Source organism: Rhea pennata, chromosome 1, assembly GCF_028389875.1.
Source record: "Rhea pennata isolate bPtePen1 chromosome 1, bPtePen1.pri, whole genome shotgun sequence".
Lineage (NCBI taxonomy): Eukaryota > Metazoa > Chordata > Aves > Rheiformes > Rheidae > Rhea > Rhea pennata.
The window spans coordinates 212406902-212429361 of NC_084663.1; the positions used below are offsets into that span (position 1 = coordinate 212406902).

At 44.9% G+C, this 22460-nt stretch overlaps 1 protein-coding gene across 2 annotated transcripts in view; it reads right to left on the bottom strand.

Moving 5' to 3' along the window:
• Positions 1-253: 253 nt before the first annotated feature.
• USP35 (ubiquitin specific peptidase 35) overlaps positions 254-22460 on the bottom strand; it is a 35396-nt gene continuing 13189 nt past the window's right edge. For both annotated transcript variants that reach the window (XM_062578126.1, XM_062578125.1), the window contains exons 2-11: positions 20417-21113; positions 19153-19288; positions 13580-13709; positions 11940-12041; positions 8894-9052; positions 8256-8449; positions 8044-8137; positions 5746-5852; positions 3334-4555; positions 254-1917 (exon numbers count right to left, since the gene is read on the bottom strand). In XM_062578126.1, coding sequence (XP_062434110.1) covers positions 1747-1917; positions 3334-4555; positions 5746-5852; positions 8044-8137; positions 8256-8449; positions 8894-9052; positions 11940-12041; positions 13580-13709; positions 19153-19288; positions 20417-21098 — 2997 coding nt within the window. In that variant the 5' untranslated portion in view covers positions 21099-21113 and the 3' untranslated portion in view covers positions 254-1746. The remainder of the gene's footprint in view (positions 1918-3333; positions 4556-5745; positions 5853-8043; positions 8138-8255; positions 8450-8893; positions 9053-11939; positions 12042-13579; positions 13710-19152; positions 19289-20416; positions 21114-22460) is intronic.

The window sequence follows — 22460 nt, forward strand, 5'->3', positions numbered from 1 at the left end:
GGGGTCAGGCACCCACAGCCAGACCTCATAGGTCAAGCAGGATCCAGCCCCAGCTCAAGTTATGCCAGTGATAAGCAACAACCTGGAGAACTACCGAAGCAGGGTGGCCGGCAGCAGATGTGTAAAAGGAGGCCATCCACAACCAAAGGGTCGCAGAAATGTTTCGTGTTCCCCAAGCATCGGCGGACAAAGGACCGAAGCCGTTCTATGAAGCTATCAGTATGAGACACTGAGCATGCCATAAGCCTCCATATTGAATTAATTCATCATCTCCTTTATTTATACGTAGGAAAGACACTAAAAGAATTCCAGAGATCACATCCCAAGCCAGAAAGTGTCATCTCTAGCAGACCTCCCATTTGCATCAACTGTAGCAATTTCTGTGCTTTGCCTTTCACTCCACAGCAATGAAATATTCCCCCCACCCCGTCAAGATTAGGCCCTGAACCCAGGACCTAAGGCACAAGTCTCTGCCGCTTGAGCTAGAGAAATCTCTACTACAGGCATGAGTGAGGAGCAGACTTGGACAACTGCAGGGAAACAGCGTTAGAGAGATATACATTCACACAGACACATGACCCTGGGGTAAGGTCAACCTCCCACCATCAAAATAAGCTTCTGTCCTTACAAACCAACATTTATATTGGTTTATATAATGCACTGGTTTATATATTATGTATTTATATTTGTTTATATAATATATCTAGTTGGGGTTACTGTCCTTGCAAACCAGCATTTTAACAAATAGCCAGTATTTTCAGGTGTCTCCATTTTGGGGGGCTGAACTCAAGGTACCCCAAAAGAAAGCCCAATTTCTGAATGACAGATCTGGCCCAGAAACCCAGAAATGACAGTAGCAGAAAAAGGGTAATCAAGTCCTAAAGACATGCCTGGACAAAGGGCTGTGTGTCCAGGGCCGTCTTGTACATTAATAGCATCCAAAGAATCTGGCGAGGTCACTGTAGGAAACGGGTAACACAACAGGGGCTTGATAAAGCACAAAAAGCCCAACGAGATGAAGGTCAGTCTCTTTTGGCTTGAGGAGTTTGGGCCCCCCAGCCTCTTTCCGGAGGTTTGCAGTGCTGCACTGGCAACGCTGCACAAAGCCCCTCTAGTTGACTTGCTCACGCTTGCTCTGATCAAAGCAGGCTCGTGGGCTCGCTCCCCCAGGCAAACCTGCTCTGCCACGCTGGCTGCTGAGCTTCTTTTAGAAAATGCAGCTCCTTTACGTTGTCTTCCCATGGTTTCTCAAAAACATATTTAAAAAAAATCAAGCAGAGGCACCCCAAAACTGAGTCGGCGCTGTAGGAATGCCTGGGCTGCAGATGGGGTGTGCATGGAAGGTCTCAAACCCCGGAGCTACTCTGGGTCCATCCCTGTCCTCTCGCCAGGCTGGTGGCATGGTTGGCAGCAGGCAAGACAAGGCTACGCTTAAGCAAAAGGGCACTTCTCCGAGCTGTCATCAGCTGCTCATCTCCATAGGTGCTTAGCTACTAGTATTACTTTAAGGCGTTAAGATCAAGTGCATAGAAAGCAGTAGGACCCTCCAGGTGCCAGCATTCAGCTCCAGCCAATCACATAGTCTCTGAATTAGCCCATGAGTCCTTTTTCATTGAATCATTCAAGGCCAAATCCTTCTCTGAGACACTTGCTATCACCGGTATCAGAAAGAGAAGCCTCTGGCTTCAGGTTGGCCCAGTGGCTGGGTTAGACACATGGACAAGAATGTTTGATTTAACCCGATCCCTAGAAGACAAGTCCATGAAATGAGCCGGATCCTCCTCCCCCAGCAGCGGGGCTGCAGCCCCCTGATGAGCTGTCGTCATCCTTGTCCCTGTCAAAGTCTCTCCACCACAGAGGAGATTTCGGCAAGGCGGAAATGTAGGCAGCTCTGTTCCTTGCTTCTTTTTCCTGTTCCTAGGAGAAGGAAGGGGGAGAAATACAGCAAAGACATTGCCATTATCCACAGCTAAATGGCACAGAGAGCTGCTCCCACCTTCCCTTCAGCGAGAGAAGCCAGGAGCCTGCTTCTTCATCAGTGGGAGCCTGCTACAAATTGCTCTGAGGTTATCAGACCACAGTGCCTCAGATCAGGTCCTAGTGAGAAATTCAGGAAGGAGAGAGAGATCAGAAAGGTCAAGGGCAGGTTTCACTATGAGATCTGGAGTATCAGCTGGTACGGTTCAGCATTAAGGGGTAAACCACAGAGGAATACTCCATCTGCAGGCCCACTTGTGAAAGCCAACAGCATCCTTAAGCCTTGCTTAAAAGTGGGAGGGGATCTGCTAGCAATAAATAATGGGCAGAGTTTGGATCCGTAAACCAAAATGGATCCCCAGGGATTCACAGGTTTTGGAGCGATTGTCCGTCACAGATCTCTAACATCTATCTGAGCACTCCGATAGCTGAGTGCTCATCTCTAGAGCTGTCATCAAGCATGATGTGCAACATGAGCTGAGGAGACACAGTGGCAGGAAGACACATCAGAGCATCGCATCTTCCAGGCCACAGCAAATGACCAAACACCAGACCCTCTGCAGCCTGCAGCAACCTCTGGGAGAGGAGGAAACTCCTCAAATTCCCTTCCATTTGCCTTTCCTTCAGATGATTCACTTCCTACAGGACACTTCTGCTGTTTGGAAAGCTTTAAACCTGCCCTGGTTTTTATTCTCAGCTCACTCATCTTTCCTAGACATCTAGTAGAAAATTTGATGCAAATCTTTGGCCAACTTCAGTGAACTCCCTCCTCCAGCTGAAGACATGCTTTGGAAGCATAAAAAACATGTTTCTGATAGTTAGACAAGATCAAGTAGCTGCTTCTCCCTCACTTAACAGAGCCATAAAGAAAAGTCAGGCCTGACCTTGGGGAAAGGCATCAGAGATATCATTATACTGCAGAGGGAGCTGCCAGTTGATCAGGCTAGGCAACGGGAACAGATTTACCCAGGGACCAAACTTTTCCACACAGCACGTCTTCCACATGTGGTGTAGATGGTCCCAGTAGGTAAGTCTGGTTAAAAAAAAATCAAAAGCTCAAATTCGTTCCTGCTCTATCCTGGCAGTCTCAGCCTGGAAGCCACAGCGTGGTGGCCCACTTAGGTGATGAAGGAGGTGGGAAAGCCATGACATGGCCACCTACATAGCTGTGAAAGCCATATAGAAAGTAAAATACTTAACAAAGCTCTGAGTTAATTTGGGTATCTACACATGTGGACTTATCCTCAGAACTGGATCTTGCTGCCACCAAGATCTGCGGAAACACAGCTGTTGATCTCGTCAGCAGCAGGAACGCATCCTTCTGCCATGGTGCAAATGGCAAAGGGAGTTAGTTACCTGCAAGAAGAGGATGTTATCTTTGGAAATGGCTTCCATCAAGTCCTTATTGAGGGAGGGTTCACCGTGTGGACGGCTGGTCTCGGCCTCAGTCTCGTGCACCAGGCAGCTCTGCCTGCCCGGCCGCTGCCTGTAGAAGAGCACGTAGGCAGTGTCTTTGGGGAAAAAAGAGGTCACATTGCTGACTGATTCGAAGGAGGAGAAAGAAACCCTAGTGTCATTGAAGAGGTACCACTGGATTTCAAAGTCCAACTGCTTGTCAGAAGTAAGTTTTGGTGCACCATCCCGGGGCTGCCCACAGGCAATGGTGTCATTGCACTCTCTAGAGTAGCAATAATAATGGCCACTCTCGGAAGAGATCCCTGAGTGCACCACCACACTACAGAGGTCATACACGACAGACACAAAACTGCTGCCCAGTGCAGCTCTCTCTTTCCTGCGCTGGCAAACATCCTCGCTTTCTTCTGGGGTAACAAGAACAGGCAGCTTCAGTACCAAGGGAATGGAGACGTTATCCAAGATCTTCTTCCTCTTCATGGTCCTTGGGTCAAAGGAGAACCGCAGCAGGGTGAGGATGAGATAGTGTGGTCCCTCCGTCAGCTCAGCCACTTTCTCAGCATCCTGTAAGGAAGCACATTTCTCACAATGATATTTATTCTCTGCTGTCAGTCTCTCTGGGGACAGGAAATAATTGATTAAATCTGGAACAGATCTGGAGTCTTTGGGACTGCACGTCTGCTCCCCAAAAGCCAAGAGAGGGTCTTTGGCTGAATCCATGCCAACAGCATCATTGCTTAAAGGAGTTGCCTGGTCTCCTGGCTCCTGGAAACCCAGTGTTTCTACTGGCACCAGCTGGGCTGCATGGTCTCCAGACACATGAGGCTTCCTCTGGATCCTGGGAGATCCCATTATCTGGCTTGGGTTTCCAGGAGGCTCAATAAATTGTGGACCGATTTCTTCCACTGGTAAAACAGATGCACTCCCTGTGCTAAGCACATGCCTGTCTGGTGGAGGGAAAGCCAGAGACAGGTCTGTGAAGACTTCTTCTCGAGAGGAGACATTCAGACACTTCAAGCAGCGGATTTTTGTCATCATTTTACCCCCAAACATCTTCTCAATTAATGTCTTGTTTAAATAATGCTGTTCAATGGCCTGAGACATCAAGCTGGATTCTTTGAGTTTCTGGTAGATCCTTTTTCCAGTTTTTTCTTCTTCATGTAATCTTTGGCAGAGGAAAAAAAAATAGGGGGGAGAGAGAAAGAGAGAGATTTCATTATACAGCAGCACAACACCAAGAAGCAGTTTTCATGTATAGTTTCTATTCCCCCAGCTAGTTTCACTCAGGGGTGTTAATTCAGGTTAAGCTGCATATACATAGGTGCCTGGTGTCATTTGAAGCGCTGCAGAGCACCCCAGACCCCAGCACATCTGCACACAGCTGGTAGACATGGCAAGAGCCTAAGGGAGCCCCATTCCTTTGGGGAGCAGCAGCTGGAGACCAGATGGGACACTCTCAGGCACATCAAACAGCTCTGCATGTTTACGCTTAGGCATCTGAACCAAGCCGCCAGTGTCTCTTCTTCATCCTCTGCCTTTATATGGAGGTTTTCGACCTCTCATCACTTTCAGATGGATGGAGAGAGTCCCACTGGTCGAGGCGTTCGCTGCAGGTGGAAGGCAGGGGGTAGGGAGGGTAGGATTTTGGAATCAGAAGTCTTCATGTGCTATTGATCCCAAGTCTAGAGGGATCACTGGGATGCTGGAGATTTGGGAGTTCATGAGAAAGGCAAAATGAACACATCAAGCAGAAAGCTAAATGGCTTGTCATTCAAAGACAGGCAGCCGGCTTCTCTTTGAACTTGGCACAATCATTCCCCTTTGCCTTCAGAGTAAAGGCAGAAATTTTCAAGCTGAACTGATTTCCTGAGCTTATCTACTGGACAGCATAAGCAGGACTTTATTAAGGATTCTGGGACTAGTTTCCCTGCCTTTCAGCCCCAGGCACTCAAGTCTGCATTCTTTGAAGTCCTCTGGGTCTCACCTGCTATTTCTGGCTCCAGCACACTTTCTAAATACCAGTCCTTCGGGTGAAATGTCATTCGTTCCAGCACCCAGGGCTAGTATAACATATCTGACGTGTAAAAAAGAACGTGTGTGTCAGACAAGGCTCAGAAATGCTCTGAGTACCAGGAACAGCAATATTAGTCATTAAATGCCTTCCACTGTTCTTGCTAAAAAATAACCCTGGAGTGCCACAGGAGAATGCTTTGGCTATCATTAAATATTATGCTCATAGCCTGGTGCAACGCTGAGCTGGGCAGCACAGAGGCAGAGCAGTGAGGCTGTCCCTGCCACGTCACGGTCTCTGTTGGTGTGCATGGGGGCTACGAAACCACGGCGCCTGCCACATACCGGTCCAGCAAGTACTTCAGATACTCTGAGCAATCCTGCTGAGCACCAGGAGTAAACCAAGGTGGCCAAGAGGCAGAGAGGAAACTTTCAGGTGAGATGGCAGGTCGCTGGCAGAAAAGAGAAGAGGGAGAAAAGCATTTAAGCTGGGGTCCAGGTTCCCATTTGGCATGGGGGGCTGGAGATGAGGAAGGAGATCTTTCTGCCTGCTTTGCTGGGAGCAGGGCAGGCTCATGTGCCACAGCCCTGATCAGGTCCCTTCTTTTCCCATACAAGGGCTAATCCCAGAGCCCAGGAAGACTTGCTTGGTTTGCTACAAGCCTTTGCTGGCTAATGGAAGGTAATAAAGTCAGAAAACCTGTGTCCTGCTCCCAGCTCCTCATGCCTTCTCTCACGTATGACCCTCTCACTTCACCTTCTTCTGTCTCAGTTTTCCCCTTAAGCAAAACCAGCACAACAGGACCACGACTGGAAGGACAAATTTCCCACTCCCCACTTTTGCTGAACATCCCTTTGCTCCAGTATTACGAGAACAAGAGCTTCTGCTCACCCACTTTTCTGGGCCATTATTTTATCTATACTTCTGTAAAATATCCTCATGTTTATTTCTTCCTTCAGTTTTTAAATGGCTTATTTCCCTGGCCCAGAGACTTCTGCTTAATTCAGCCTGAATTTAATTTGATGCTCCATTTAATTTGATCAGGATATCTCTCACCAAATCCTTCTATAGAAAAACAAAACAAAAAAATCCACTAAATTTCCACCCATCATTCTGATCACTGCAGGCAGGTAATCTGCATTACCAGATAATGTAATCGCTGCCCTGAGGAAGCTGCTGTCTAATTAACATGGAAGAAGAAACATCTTCAGGAAAGAAGTCATTTTAAAAGCAGCCCAAAGAAGAAAAATAACTGGAATATTATTAGGAAACTATTAGGATATTAGGAAAACAGCACAACTGATCCCATCCATAATATTATTTTACATGCTTGTCTGGACAGCTGGTAAGCTGGTAAGCGGACACATGAGGAATTTCAATCCAGAGGAAGGGACTTGCTCAACACAGGAGGAAGACGGCATGAAATAGCGACTGCGCTGTGATGGGCGTCCACAACAACGTTTTCGAGCCTTGGGAAGGGCAGCCAGGGGACTGGGTTGTTTTCAGACTGTAAGCTACACAATAACAAGCAGGTTGTTCTGTGCAAAACCAAACCTTGGTGGTGCTTCCACTACTAACAGCCCAACCTGCTTTTCCTCCCGCCCCCTGATCACAACCCTGGACACCAAGCACAGAGGCATTTGAGGGAAAAAAAGCAGAAAACATTACTGTATTTGCTCATCAGAAGATCATAGACACCCTACGCTGCCATTAAAAAGTAGGCTCTTTTATGACTAAATACGATGTATTTTTTTTTAATCCAAAGCCACCAGAAATGAGAAATCACCACAATGCAACAAGCCAACGCTGTCAGTCAAGGCTTAGAAACCAGAGGGACTGAGCACAACAGTTTCACAACAAGGGAACATTCACTGGTCAGTGATTTTCCAAATCATGTCTCTTTTAGGGATAGAAAGATACGTTTTCAAGAGAGGGGCTAGATATGACCATACTTCATCTCCAGAAATCTGCAGCTTGGTCCCAGAGCTCTGAAAGGCAAAACCTTGCTGCTTCCTGTAGTGTATTATGGACACTGCGCATACCAGCTAAATGCTCATTCATAATTAATTTGATTATGGGTTACAGAATCCTTTAGTTTCCCTCAAATGCAGAAGATTCAAAGCATCCGGAATCTAAAGGCTTTTTTTTTTTTTTGTTTTCCTTTTAACAAAACCACTTTTAAAGCAAATTCCATCGGTTCCACATAATTTGCCTGCACTTTCCTGTGAAGCAAGGGGACAACTGAGCTGATACAATCTTCTTTCTTGATGCAGAGCAAGAAACAGAAACCTTTATACCAACAGGCTTTTCAGTCAGCCACACACATAAACTATTAACAAATGGACTTCATTGTCAAAATCATTAGTTATTGTATCAGCCAAATCAAGGAATGTCACAGGCTGAAGGCATGGAGCCTGGTGTGAATGCAGCTCACTTTCATGTGTGATAAATGTTTGGGACTTACTTGCCTCCCCCACCCCCAAAATCCGCCTTTTTCATATAAACAAAATTCGTCCCTTTATAAAAATCCACCAAGATCCACAGCTCCTTATCAGCACGTTTGGGTAGGCAGGAAGTAACTTGGAGACGAGCCTTTCCGCAGCCGACAGTCCAAACAAATAACTAGAACATGAAATAATTACCTGACTGTGCTCCAAAAACGCAAAGAGCCACTGGAGCTTTGTCATCAGGGGCTGGGAGTTGCCCTCTGTTAAATTCAACACCGAATGCCTAAAGCTGTAAAAGAAAACAAGAGATGCAAAACAAGACAGAAAATCAGTCCGAGAAGAGCCACGCTGGTGTGGCAAGCAACCCAAGAGCAGTCCTGAGTGGGAATGAGGGAGCAGAAACTCACTCTGAAGCCATGAAAAGACTTTGTATGATGCTGTTCATGTAGCAGGTGTTTCCCAAGTTAATTAACCCAATCTTCCCTGTCTCAGATTTGGAAGCCAGGCGTGGGTAGAAGCAGGCCAGCTCATTCTTCTGGGAGGTCCAAGCGTTCTGTCCCAAGAGATGCTTAATTCGGTCTTCGTTTGGAATCGGAAGAGTCTTGGAAACAGAGAGCTGTGTCACAAATCGGTACCTTTCGAAGCAAAGAATTAGTAACAGGCAATGGCAAAACTCCTCTGCAAGAGGTGTTCATGGCAAAACGTATTTCCCTTGCTCTTTACATGCACATGCATCTATGAGAGGAATTCTTTAGCTGCAAGCATTAGTATTTTGGAGGCATCCAAATCACAGCCAAAACCCACAGTCACGATCAGGACTTCTGCAGGCCCACAGTAGATCTCTCTACCAGTCTCTCTGGCCAGTCTGCCTACAAGCAGCTCAAACTCAAGAGTTTTAAACCCTTTCTTCTGCCAGAGCTTGAGGTATTCAGTCATGACACCCCTACCAGTGAGACAGTCCCTCTGTGCTAAACAGCAAACTAACACGCCACTTCTGTGTGTAATACGTAGCTTGGAAAAAGTAGCCGAGAGGTGCTTGTCTTACTTTAACTGCTTCTAGGACTGGTTCGTAGAGATCTGGAAATCCTGAGAAGCGGAAGAACATGCAGTGGATGAGCTCAGCCAGCTGCTCCAGGGAGCTGGTGGCAGAGTTGGAGTCTTCCTTCTTCAGAGAAGCCACCAACCTGGGAATGTGAGGGAGCAGCTGGAAAACAAAAGTTCACTCGGTGACATACAGCTCCAAATTACTCACAGAGCCATAACACACACTCAAGCGAATGAAATTCACCCCCGGGCAGGAAGGACAGTGCAGGAGTTCACTTCAGTCCCATGCAGGACCTTGTCCTTCATTCATTGAGCTCAACTCAGCAAATCTTCCATCGACTTTAGCAGAGTAAATTTGGAGTTATAGACTTTAAAGGGTTCATGTCGCAGAAAACATGCAGGTTGGCCTTCGTTCTTTGCCATGCTGTGATTTTCTTTGCTGTGCTGTGATTTTCATTCTTTTTACAGATTAATCTCTTCTAAAACACACTCATGCACTCTGGAAAGGAGTGTTATAAGCTAAGTATCAAGTGATTCACACCTCCAGTGCAGGTAAATTAACCTACAAGCGCATTCCCTATCTTGAGTAACGTTGATGTGCTACATTTTATCTTGCCCTGCATAAACAAAATGGCAATTAGCATGGTCAGCTGGGCGGTGACAGGCATATAAATCGCACATTTATTATTTTGCTTTAAGCGTCATTCTTAATCTAGAATTTTTTTTTAAAATGAACAAGCCAACCCAAATGGAAATGATGAATTGCTCTTGGGCCCCCTCTGCTGACCCTGTAGCAACAGTGAATTAATAAACTATTCCGACACTTGCATATGCGCTAAAGCTGAGTGAAAGGTGACCCTGGGTATTCACACAACATTTTTCATATTTATATTTTATATTATTTTACACCAGAGCAAGTCTGGAGTAAAATATCAGAATCTCTTCTATAGCAATTTCCTGCTCCTTCCTCTCCTCCTTTCTTCCTCTTCTTCTTTTTCTCTCTCTCTCTTACTTTCTCCTTCAAAATGTTGCTGGTTTTAACTATTTCATTTCCAATTGAAAAGTTTTGTTAAGGAAGCAAAAGCAACCCAGTACCATTTTATAAATCAATATTGCACGAAGCTGTGATAGGAACAGTTCTCAGAACTCTTCCAAAGTGCCAGTGCAAACACAAAGAGATAAGAAGCAAGAAAGACGTATGCTGTCTTTTAAAAAAAGTGGGAGGAAAATCGTCCTTGCTAGGCTAGAGATGAAAACTTCAGGCCAAGAGCAACAGATGACTTTTGGAGTGTTTCAAATTTTGGACGCCTGGCTGAAGACAATCCGTTGGAACGGTCCTATTTTTAGAAACTGAAGAGTTTCTCAAGAAATCAGGCTCCTCTAAAATATCTCCAGCTGAAGAACAAAAACACATCAGTTGAAAATGTTGGCCACTTTGATTTTTTCCAGCCTTATCTGCTTAATTCCATGAACTTTAGGTGAAAAGCCAAATGTAAAGGCTTTAATGATAAAGTATAAAATCAAACATTAATAGCAGTAATTTTCCATTATTTTTTTAACCAGCTCAATCACTGAAAACATGCCTTTCAGCCCTGCTTTTTAATCACAGCATTCCAACAGCAACACCGGAAAGAAGCAGCCTCAGTGTCAGAGCAAAATAAAATATGCAGTACCACTGAGGAAGTGAAAAGAGAAAATACAAATGCTGCTTAAAATGGCTTATTTGGGGTTTTTTTGGCCTTTAACAGCAGAGAATTTGTGAATCGGAGGCGTTCCGATCCAGTCTCTAAATGTCAGTCGCTAATGTTGACAAATCCTTAGAAAGATACCCCATCACTTCAAGCAGTGGTAACTGGTGTCAGAGGACACTGGTAACATTTTGAAGTTATATGTGGAATGGTCCAGTGAGTCCAAGGAAGGGTCAGGCACTCATTTAGGGAATGGCAAGGCCTTTTTAGGAATATATTCCCTTTCCTTCACTGAGCCCTCTGAGACGCTCTGAATGCACCTAACGTGCCCAAAGTCACAGAATCACAGAATGGTTGAGGTTGGAAGGGACCTTTGGAGATCATCTAGTCCAGCCCCCCTGCTCAAGCAGGGTCACCTACAGTGTGGTAGACAGGGTTGCATCCAGGCGGGCCTTGAATACCTCCAGAGAAGGAGACTCCACCACCTCTCTGGGCAACCTGGTCCAGTGCTCTGTCACCCTCACAGGAAAGTTCTTCCTCATATTCAGGTGGAGAATATAAGTTAGAGTGGCAAAATTTGTGACACCTCAGCTGAAAGGATGACAACAAATAATTATGGTGCTGCATCTTCTTAATCTCAGCCTGAAACAGCTACTTCTTTCATTTGCAGAGCTGGCAAACGCCAGGTTAAAATGACTACAAAACCATCTCAGCTGTTTCTGATAAAGCCTTCAGTGTGGCTCCACAGGCCGTGCCATATATTCACACTGTGTCCTTGGCTGGCGTGCTCTGAAGCTGCGAAAGGACTGCAAAGGCTGTGGGCACTTGCACATGGAAATCATTCTTCTGGCTAGCAGAGCACTGCAGCAAAAAGTGGAGCCTGTACACAGTAAACCCAGACAGCGCACACATTGCAAACCAGGAAGAGCCAAGCCCCAGTCGGCTTTATACTGATTTATGCTGGAAGATGAGCCATCAGGTTGGTAAGCCTCAAGAGAAATGGGAGGAATTATCAGAGAATAAAGTAAAGCCTTACTTCTACTCTCCATCTCATTCTCTTATCCAGCACAGTTGCTTGGTCCATATCAACCTACTCCTTCTAGACTCAGGACTTCCCTCTTTATCTCAGCACCGACTCTGCAGTGCCCATAAAGCTTTTTGGGCTGCAGAAAGACGGCGCACAGATTCCAGAAGAGACAAACAGACAGGGCTGGGTTTTCACACGGTGAAAAGAGGCAGACTATGGAAAGTGATTCCACGGTATCTCAGCTCCTTAGGCTCCCTCCCAGCTCCCACGTTCACCATGGCACAGTTACGCACAGAGTGACACACTCGTCTGAGTCCTGGATTCAGCCTTACCAAGTGGAACGCTTCGTGGGAATGCTGGAAACTCAGCAGCATGTACTGCAGGACAGACAGAGCCCCTTCTCTCACAATGGGGTACAGTAACTTGGAGAAGACCTAGTGGTGAAGAAAAATAAATTTAAAAAAGCAAATAAGAAGGCAGGATGGCATAGCAACACACCCAAGAAGGCACAGCAAGAAACAGAAGCACTGGATGGCCTCAGCTGCCCTGTGTTCGTGCACCACTTCTGGTCAGTCTCTACACCTGGATGTCGAAGCAAACAGGCCTCCAGAGTTATCTTCTGTCCTGAGTGTGGCCTCAGTGCACCCCACACATACCATGTAGGGCATCCTCACTTTTTCAGGCCTGCACAACGAGCACAACAAGGTGCTCATCTCTGGACCATCAGTACAGCCATAACACTACTGCTTCTCACACTTTCCAATGGAAGAGGCCATGCAAGTGCAAAGGGATGTTCTATTTTCTAAAATGTGCCTCTTTTGTTTTATTGCCATATTTGGATTTTTTTTTCTCCAACCTTTCAAGCAAATAGAGAAGAAAGCAGAGGACAAGTAACAATATGTGTCCTACTCTACAGAAAATGGCATAAGATGCCTACAGCAATGGTCACTAACCCTTCCAGATCATGCTCCTGAAAGTTTCCAAGAATCACATATCACATTAAGGGCTGTGTCCCTTTCCTAAGCACTAGCACTGAAAGGAAAGATAAAAAAAAAGCTGGAGACTCTGCACTAATCCCTCACTGTTTCCTGTACATGGGGTACTACAGGGACAAATGCAGTTATTCATAATATTCTGCATTCCTACAATGACTTCCACAGCAGATATTCAACCAGATATTATTTTCATCTTACAAAGGAGAAAAAGAAGTCACACAGGAGCATGGAAAACATTATCTGAATTGACCACCTGATTGCTCAGTGTCCTGGTTTTCAGGTAGTGGTAAGTACTCACCCTCAAAACAGCTGACAGCAATGGGAATGGGGGATTTATTTGTGATAGTAAATGAAAAAAAGGGCTAGGGCATAGGCTTAAAAACTAGTTTGTGACTGTGCAGATTGTTAACATGCTCGTTGGCATGTATTTTGCCCATGCCAGCCAGCACTGATCCCGGTACAACTGAATGAGAGCATGTGCCTCGCTTTCTCAAAGGCAGGTTGTGCAAGACCTTCTTATTTTGGAAAGCAAAACATTTGTCTGGCCTGAGAGTCCTCAGCTTGTTTTATTTTATAACCTTTAAGATATTAGCACCTCTGCAAATCAAGCCCTAAAAAGCCTCAGCTTGGGCTCTTGACCAAAATCCTTAGGCAAGACACTAAGGGAAGGAACACACTGACTCCCAGTGCCCAGCTCCCGCTAGCAGGAATAACACACACGTAAAATGAGGCTTTCTGGAGGACATAAATGCTAGCTGCAAAACCAGTATTGTATGTAGCAGTGCAGCTTTAGCACGGTGTGCAGCAGGCACAGCCTGTTAGCAATGGTCCCTTCGAAACTCCTTGGGACAACATAATTTCTTCTATTCATACCAAGTCGCATCTCACCGTCATTTGGTTGAAAGGCAAGGCAGAAGATAACCTAGATGCAAGGAGTACTCTGTTGTTGCTAGCAATGTTTAAAAGAGCCTACTGACCTTTTCAATTTTTGATAGAGTGACTTCGATCAAGATGCTGAACTTTTTCACTGCAGCCAAACCCTTCAGCAGAGCAATGATCCACTTGTCTATGTTCTTTCCCAGGGGCCAGGACACCCAGTCAATCATCCTAAAATGAAATCCAAACTTTATGTAATAACTTAACGCGCACACCAGGAAAGCCAAACTACACTCAATCAGTGGAAAGACCAAGCAAAGAGGCAGGCCTCCCCACAAAGCATTTCATACGATACTCAAAGCACAACACTTCCTGAAAGAGAATGACCCCCACATCCTCTGTATTTCGCAGCTGATGAGAGGACCTGACTACAAATTCATAGCAGTTTTTCCATTAACGTCAATCAACTTGAGATCAAGTTCACACCACTGGCATGCCACTGCACCTCTTTGTGGACTTTCTAGTATATCCTTTGGAGGAGTCCATGAAAAGAGAACCTCTGTTTTTAAAGAAAGATAAGGTAGATCTAATGAGGTGGTGACGGGTGCCTGTTCTAGACCCTTAGCATTAGCTACGGATCAAGGTCTCTGCTACCATTACAGAACATGATACCAGTACGAACTCTGGATTGTTACTGGCAAGGAAATACCGCAAGGATTTGGATTTTTGTCTTCTCTGTATGGGAGACATTTATTCCCAAATATACATTAAGGAAAAAAATACTAATAATTCTGACAGCAGCCAGATATTCCAGAACTTTTAGCTAACAGATTTATTCTATATCCATGCAACCAACAAGATGTCACAGTATTTAAAATCTTTTTTTTGCAAATAACATTCTATTTACAGAAGAGTCAGTCATTAAAAATAATCTTAGAGTAATGACAGGTTGTTTGTTGTTTTTTTTAAAAAAAATTAGGTGAGAAGTTAAACAAAAATGAGAGGTAACTAAAGTTTGGGCTCTCCAAGGGTCAAACTTTGCTGATCACTTTGGTACCTTTGATTTGAAGGTATCATCTCTGGCCTCCTTCATCTGATTTGAAGGTATCATCTCAGGCCTCCTTCACATTCTAGTCTGCCACCTCATTCCAGCTATCTTTCCCAGCCAATCTCATTTGTTTATCAATCTGTATCATCTTGTGTAAAATATATTAAAGGAACTGAGATGAATAACCACAACAGGGAGATGATCAGGGAAAAGTGGAATCTGCAAAGCACTGGGGAAAAAAAGGCTAGCCAGTAAAGAAAGCTTAAAGGGCAGAATATGCTGGGATCTTGAGAAATGCCAAAAGTCAAGCCGGGTCAGATAATAAAGTAAATGTCAAAAAGCTTCTGCAGACATTTGCATCTGAAGAGAATAAGGACAGACGTGCAACCACTACATACGCAGGATGTGATGGCGATTAAAGATATGATATGGCTTCTAGATGCGACTTCCAAGCTAAACACATGCTCGGCCTCGGTTTTCAGCAAGAGGAAGGAATTGATCAAGGCAATAAAAGAGAAGGCAGATAATGGGTATGAGAATGGAAGCAGAAACAATAACCGCTGATATGAAAACAAAACATGAAGAGCTCATGCACTGTAGTCAAGTGGAGTCAGGAACTTCTTCCCAGAAAGTGCAAACACTGGAAATGTGAAATTCAACTCTGGTGCATTTTAATGACTCTGTTAACTTTGGCATGGTGCCATATTCCTGAAGACTAGCAAGACAGTTCCTATAATGAAGACAGGCAATGAGGGGATGACTGGGAAGACATGATACCACGTCACAGAGGTCTACCACAGGCGTTACTGTGCCAAACTAGGATTTGTCAAGATGTCTGATTTTCTAGTCATAGAATACACAGTAGGTCATATCTCACTGGGTTTCAGCAAAGGTCCTGATGCATATTTGTGCATGTGGGAGCAGTTAGTTAAAAAAGAAAATTTGGCTTAGCAGAAGAATGGCAAATTAGGTAAGAAGCTGGTTCCAGAAGAGATGGAAATGAAATATAGGAAGTCTCATGCTGCAGAGATGTTACAAGTAATGTTCTTCAGGGTCTAATGGCATTGACAGAAATATCAGGAATATGGCTTTGAAATTTCTGATGACATGAAGCTGGGAGGCCTCATCAGCAGAGGAGGAGGATCAGGCTATCACAAGGAAGAACTGTGTGACCTTGAGGATGAGAGATACAGAACCAAGATGAAACACATTCATTCAAAACACATGCAGTGGTGATGGGGATCAAATAGCAAAAATAGCTGCTACATGATGGGAGCTGATCTGCTTGAAGAAGACTAGTGAGACAACGATGACCACAAGTTCCCAGTGTAACAGTAGCCAGAAGAAGGCAAGCACCACACTAGAGTGCAGCAGGAAAGGCATCTTTACTACAAAAAAAAAGGCCTTTAATGCCATGGTCTAATGCCAGGATGAACCTCATCTAGAACACTGTGTACAAATCTGACTATCCATGTCCAAAAACAGTGAATTGAAGCTGGAGCAAGTGTTGAAAACAACTGTTGAGATGATCAGGGAAATGGAAAATTTCTCTTCCAAAAGCTTGAAGCTGGCCTGGTTTGATCAGCCTAGCCAAAGAAATGCAGAGAGGGGATGTGACTGCTCTCTGTGCATACACTGAAGGAATAAACACTAGGGAGGGAAAAGACCTTATTCAGCTATTTATGTTAGTATAAGATCAAATGAGCTATAAGATGACCAAAGATAAATATAGGCTGGCAATTAGAAGAGAGATCCTAGCCATTAAAGCAATCATATCCCAGAGCAGCTATGGAAGAAGAGCAGTGGGAGTAAAAGCCCTTTTAAGATTAGAGTTGAACATTCATGAAAAGGGCCCACAATGTCATTGCCTGCAAGAGCAGAAAGATGGACTCAGGGATGCAGAGGCCCCTCTTTACCCTGTGTTCTTTTACATAGGCAAACAATATGGTTGACCATGAGCCAGCAATGTGCCCTTGTGGCCAAGAAGGCCAATGGTCTCCTGGGGTGCGTTAGGAAGACTGTTGCCAGCAGGTGGAGGGAGGTGATCCTGCCCCTCTACTCAGCCCTGCGGAGGCCTCATCTCGAGTACTGGGTCCAGTTCTGGGCTCCCCAGGACAAGACACACATGGAGCTAGTGGAGAGAGTCCAGCGTAGGGCTACAAAGATGATCAGAGGGCTGGAGCACCTGCCCTACGAGGAACGGCTGCGAGAGCTGGGCCTGTTCAGCGTGGGGAAGAGAAGCCTGAGAGGGGAATCTTCTCAATGTGTACAAGTAGCTGAAGGGAGGGTGTCAAGGGGACGGGGACAAACTCTTTTCAGTTGTCCCATGTTTCAGGACAAGAGGCACTGGGCAGAAATTGAAGCACAGGAAGTTCTGCTTGAGTGTGAGGGGGGATTTCTTCCCTGTGAGAGTGACGGAGCCCTGGACCAGGTTGCCCAGAGAGGTTGTGGAGTCTCCTTCTCTGGAGATCTTCAAGGCCCACCTGGATGCAACCCTGTCTACCATGCTGTAGGTGCCCCTGCTTGAGCAGGGAGGTTGGACTAGATGATCTCCAGAGGTCCCTTCCAACCTTACTGATTCTATGGTTCTATGATTCTATGAATATAGGTTACAATAAACAATGTTTATTGACATTTGTGGCTAAATTATAATCTTGCTCCACTTGCTGCCTGCATTGCTACACTATAAACAGTTATATTTTATATTCACTTTCCACACTGAAAGATCTACAAGCATTTTGCAAGCCAGTTTTCCAAAGGAGTCATTGATTTTTGCATACACATCTTTTAAAAGGTCGGGTCCTGATTCCCAGAGACAGCAGGTATCTGCATCTCTGGGAAGGCAGATGGCTCTTTATATCCAGACCTTGTCTCTTTGAAACAGATATACACTAAAAGAAAAAGAACATCAGCAAGCACTTCTGAAGCCCTGGATGCAATTAAATATAGCTTATCTGCAATGCATCCATCCTATGGGCGAGATAGAGGCATTCTTTCAGTCGGTGGTGTACACCTATACCAGCAGGTGCCAGGCTTGCTCTTATTAGCACTGTTTGCTCTCAAATGCTTGATCACAAGTTCCACCCTGCTTCAGTTTACTCCCCTGGTAATGCCTCCCAAACCCAAACTTTGAACTCTGGAGGAAGAGATTTTGGTATGAAATTAGTGTGTCAGCAATCCTAAGATGAAAGACTTCATTTACCCCAGTATATTTTTCTTTTATTTGCGATTTATTGAGCACATGTTCAACAAAAAGCCAATGTTAATATAGCTTTCTGGAGCATCTGTCTGCTACAAACACTCCACCAAAACTTCTGCATTTCTCCTAAGTGGACGTAATTACGATTTGTGGGCTCTGCCTAATATTGACTAACATTGAGTAATCATTTACTCATCCTTCTGCGTAACAAAGAATTTTTAAAGGAATGAAGCAATTGATTTTGCAACTGCTATTTTTAGTCACTGCTGTTCTTAGTGGATTTATTGACTGGAGCTCCCAGCAACATCTGGGAACTGCATCCAAGGAGAAAGAAAAAAATGAATAAGATTAAAAACTGAACTGTCAACTTATTCCTTTGTCTTGGGCTGCTCTGGACTCTGGGAAAACCAAGGCCCTCTTCAGCACCCTTCCTGTAGACATAAAGTTCCCATAAAGAATTATATGCACATCCATCATGTAAGGGAGACAAATCCTGGAACAGGAAGGGGAGAAAGGAGATTTTCACAGTGAGAGCAAAGCAGACCCCCCTCCCTTCACTTAAGTACCTGTGAACATCACCCATTTAAACAGGGACCTCTGAGGAAAGTATAGGATGAAGATATTCTTAAGCAAGTCTAACCAAGGAACCTGGAGCACAGAGTAGCTGTAGGACTTGAACAAAGGCGTGCAAGAAAGATCTAGTGATCCCAAAGAGGGCACTGGCCCTGGGAAGACTAAGTCTAGCATTTCAGATAGTATTTCATCCACTACCTCCTCATCATGCTCGATATCTCCCTTGACTCTGCCTGCACAGAGGGCAGGGATAAACGTTGGACAGCACTGAGATCTGGACCAGCAGCACCACGTTCATCTGGAAAAGGTCAAAGTGGGATCATTTAAGCAGTTGGGCATACCTCCTTCTCCACTGAGAAACTCCCAGCAGTTGGAGATGCACACGCCAAGATTTTTAGCTGTGACTGGTCATTTAGGATGATGTCCCTCTGAAAGAAGACAGAGGATCCACCTGAAACTCTTTAAAGGAGATTTTATGAGGAAAAGCCCTCAACAATTTCTGGGAAACAACTCAATAGTTCCTGGGGAAAAAATCTAATCTCTTTAAAATGTTTTATGTTCGGCATCCCTTAGCGCTACATATTTCTAAGAAAAAAAGAAATCAAATTAAAATAAACAAATAAAATAACACAAAATATCTTTAATCTAGTTCTCTAGGCCCTGAGGATTGGAAGGAAAGGTCTAGGAGTTCCCTTTTCCCCAAACCTCACAAGACAGTACCAGCCAAATTTGCTTTTGCTGTACAACTGCAGTACTAGGATAAAATTGTTATGAGGAAGTGAGTGCAACTTCGGGACAGGTTTTCCTCTGGACTGAAAAAGACCATGTGAGTTCATTCATGCAGTCTCTCCTACCTACTGATGGCTGTCATCATTTGCACATCAGTGATGCTGTCATCATTGGTTAGGTTTCTTATGACACCATCCATAAGCTCCAGAGGGACAAACTGGACCACGCTGGCCAAGGCATTTGATGGTGTTTCCTGCTCCTCTGTAAGATATGGACAAGAGCCAGCAATAAAGATGTTAATCACCAGGGAAACCAGGCACATATGGTCATTTCTCATCTCTAAAAGCTGAATCACTTCTGGTTCCATTGATAGAACAGAGCATAAATGATCAGTGTAATGTGGCATCTACACTTAGCTGTGCTATGCGGACAATTCCCAGAATCACAGTGTAGCCCATAACAAGGTTGGGTCATAGCAGACAGGGTGTTGCATCAAGTCATGCACAGCCCAAAGGGAGGCAAGGGTCACAGACACAAGAACATTACTGCCTGGGTCCTCTGCCCAAATTCCCTCTGTGTGCCCACTTCATACTGACCACCGAATAACCGAAATGGGATGAGGCTGCACATTTGCCTGTCTGGAACTCAAAGGATGAGGTCTTCAAAAAGAAGGCACTTCAAAAAGAGGCCCATCTCCTCATGGGGTTAGGAAGAGCTGAGACAGGAGCTCACCTGCCTACACAGAGTCTAGCCTTTTATGGCACTAGTACCTCTAAACATCTTCTGAGACCCTTTATAATAATCTGAAGGCCCTAGAAGTTAGATAAACATCCTCTATCCCATCCTAAGATATAACTACCCTCCAGAGAGCTACTGACCATGGAACATAGGGCTTCCTACCCTTAGATCCAGTGAGAAATAAGTCCTTAGCTTCTCAGTAACTAAGGCTACTTAGTAGCTATGGAGTAGGCTGAGAGGCCCAGTAAAGTTAGCTATTAGAGAATGACATTCCCAAATGCTTTCAAGTCCCACTGTAACCCTACTGCAGATAACGGAATGCTTTGCATTAAGGCCATCTGGTGCAGAAAAATGCTGAGGATATAAACTTCTGTGCTGCACATATTTCAGCACAGTTAATAACTCCTGCTTACAAACTCTGTGTGGTTTCACAGGGATGTTGTCTTAGTCTAAAACCCTGGACACTTTGGGGACCCTTGTTTATTATATTTCAGCAGAGGCTGCATTTCTGAAATGGGTTAGAAAATTCTAGTTTATCATAGCTTATGAAATTATTGAGCTCTGACATGTCAGGACCATGTAAAATGTCAACCTGTCTCGTTCCTCATCAAAGCCAGCGTTTACATTTGTGCTTGTTATTTATTTCTTTACCTGTAGATGAAATGATAGTGAACAGCTCCTTCAAAGAGGGCAGGATGGCTGAAGTCTGAGTCCTCCAGATCCTTTGCAGCAGACCGCTCACTTTGTTTACCTGCTCCAAAAACTCCATTATGTCCTCTTCCCCTTCAGAGATGCACTGGAACTGCCCGATGCACCGTATCAGCTGCTGACAAAACAAGATCTGATGTTTACCTGTGGGAATGCACTGAGGATGCTGGGTTAAGAGTTTACTGATTTTAGCACACTGCTTGGGGCTAGGCCTCTCACAGACTTTGCGGAGCACTTCAATCCTCAGTAAGTTGAAAATGCTATTTGCTGATGGGCTTTCCAAGACAAACTGCAGTCCTAACTGGATATAATCTAGTACATAATGGCTTCTTTTTCCCAGAGGCCCATAGCCTTCCTGGAGGAGACTCAGTAGGAAGCGGACATTGAAGAACTCCTCAAATTCCTCCGGGTGGTAGTGGCCGTAGACCTCCAAAACCTCTTTCCCAATCTCTCTTTTATACTTGGTGTCCCCAGTAAGATAAAGCTTGGTTGACAGCTCAAGCATGGACCAGCATTGCTCACTGTCCATGGGCTGCTTTGCTGCCTCAATGACGCGCCTCACAAGCCCCTGCTTCACGTTGTTGGGATATGAAGACATCACCACAGCTTCCAGTATCTTATCCATCTCTGCTCCCAGGTGCTGAAAGAGAGAAGGGTGCCAGGTTAGTTCAAGTGGGCTCCGTTGTGCTTTACAGCCCAGAGATGATGACTACCTGTGCTTCCCACTTGACAGCAACTGGACCTCAGAGTTAAGGCAGAGAGAGGGACAGGGAAAAGACGATGCTGTTGGGAGAGCAAGCGGTCTGGCCCAACAACAAAGCAAAAGTACGAGCTCAGACCCAGTCCCATGACTCTCTAGACTGTGTTCCCCGGAATGGTTTAGGAAACTAGGACTCTCCAGGCAATGAATGAGTATATCTGAAAGGCCAGCCCAGGCCACAGCTTGGTCAAAGAAAACAGCATAGATGAAGCTGTCCTGTTTTGGGAAAGGGAGGAAACGGAAGTTTAGCCTGATGGATGTGAGTCACACAGAACCACTTGCCTTTGGACAAAGAACAAGCCCAACCTGTGCAGTCTAGTAATAAGGATATAGTCTATAACTCCACATCTTAAATATCCCTCTACATTGGTGTGAGCTTCTGTCTTATGTAATCTGAAAAGAGAAAGGATAAGGCAACAGAGATGTATTTTGATGCTTTGTAAGACATGGGACAATGATTCTTAGACTTAAGAATGGTGAAAATGTGGTGGAATGTGGTGGAAACCAAGCTGAATTTGGCATCAGGATACTTCAGAAGTACCCTGAAGACATCTCTATCTCTGCCAGATCCAGGGCCTGGAGCTCTGCAGAAAAAGCCTCCAGAACTACCAGAGCCATTTCCTCCAGTGAAGACTGTCAGGCTGTAGCCCCTAGGGTCAAAAGTTTCTAATAGGCTTAGAAGTCTCTCTTTGTTCTGTCTAAATATTAGGAAGAACTTTTTTACCATGAGAATGGTCAGACACTGGAACAAGAGCCCAGAGTGGGAAAGGGGGAATCTCCATCCTTGGAGATATTAAAAAATGGACTGCACAAGACCCTCAGCAGCCTGTTCTAACTGGACCTAATTCAAGTAAGAGGTTGGACTAAACGACTTCTGAGGGTCCCTTCCAACCTATATTACTCTATGATTATGAATCTTAAATTATGAGATCATAATTTTAAAGGTTGGCATGGGCTTACAAACTGTCTCTGCTCCAAAAATGCTCTTTACTACGCATCCAGCATCTCCCACTGCTTACAGTCAGTAGGGGACATTTCTTTGTTCTTGCTTAGAAATCTTCCATGATAAATCAACATTGCAGCTTCTCTGCGCGCAGTCCACCAACTCTTTTCCTAGCCTTGGCCTGGAGGATTTAGCAGGTGCCTTCATGGTATGGTTCTGATGTGTCTCTTCCCCAACCTGACCAAAATTGTGCTCTCACATCTCTATTAATGGAAAGCTTTGAA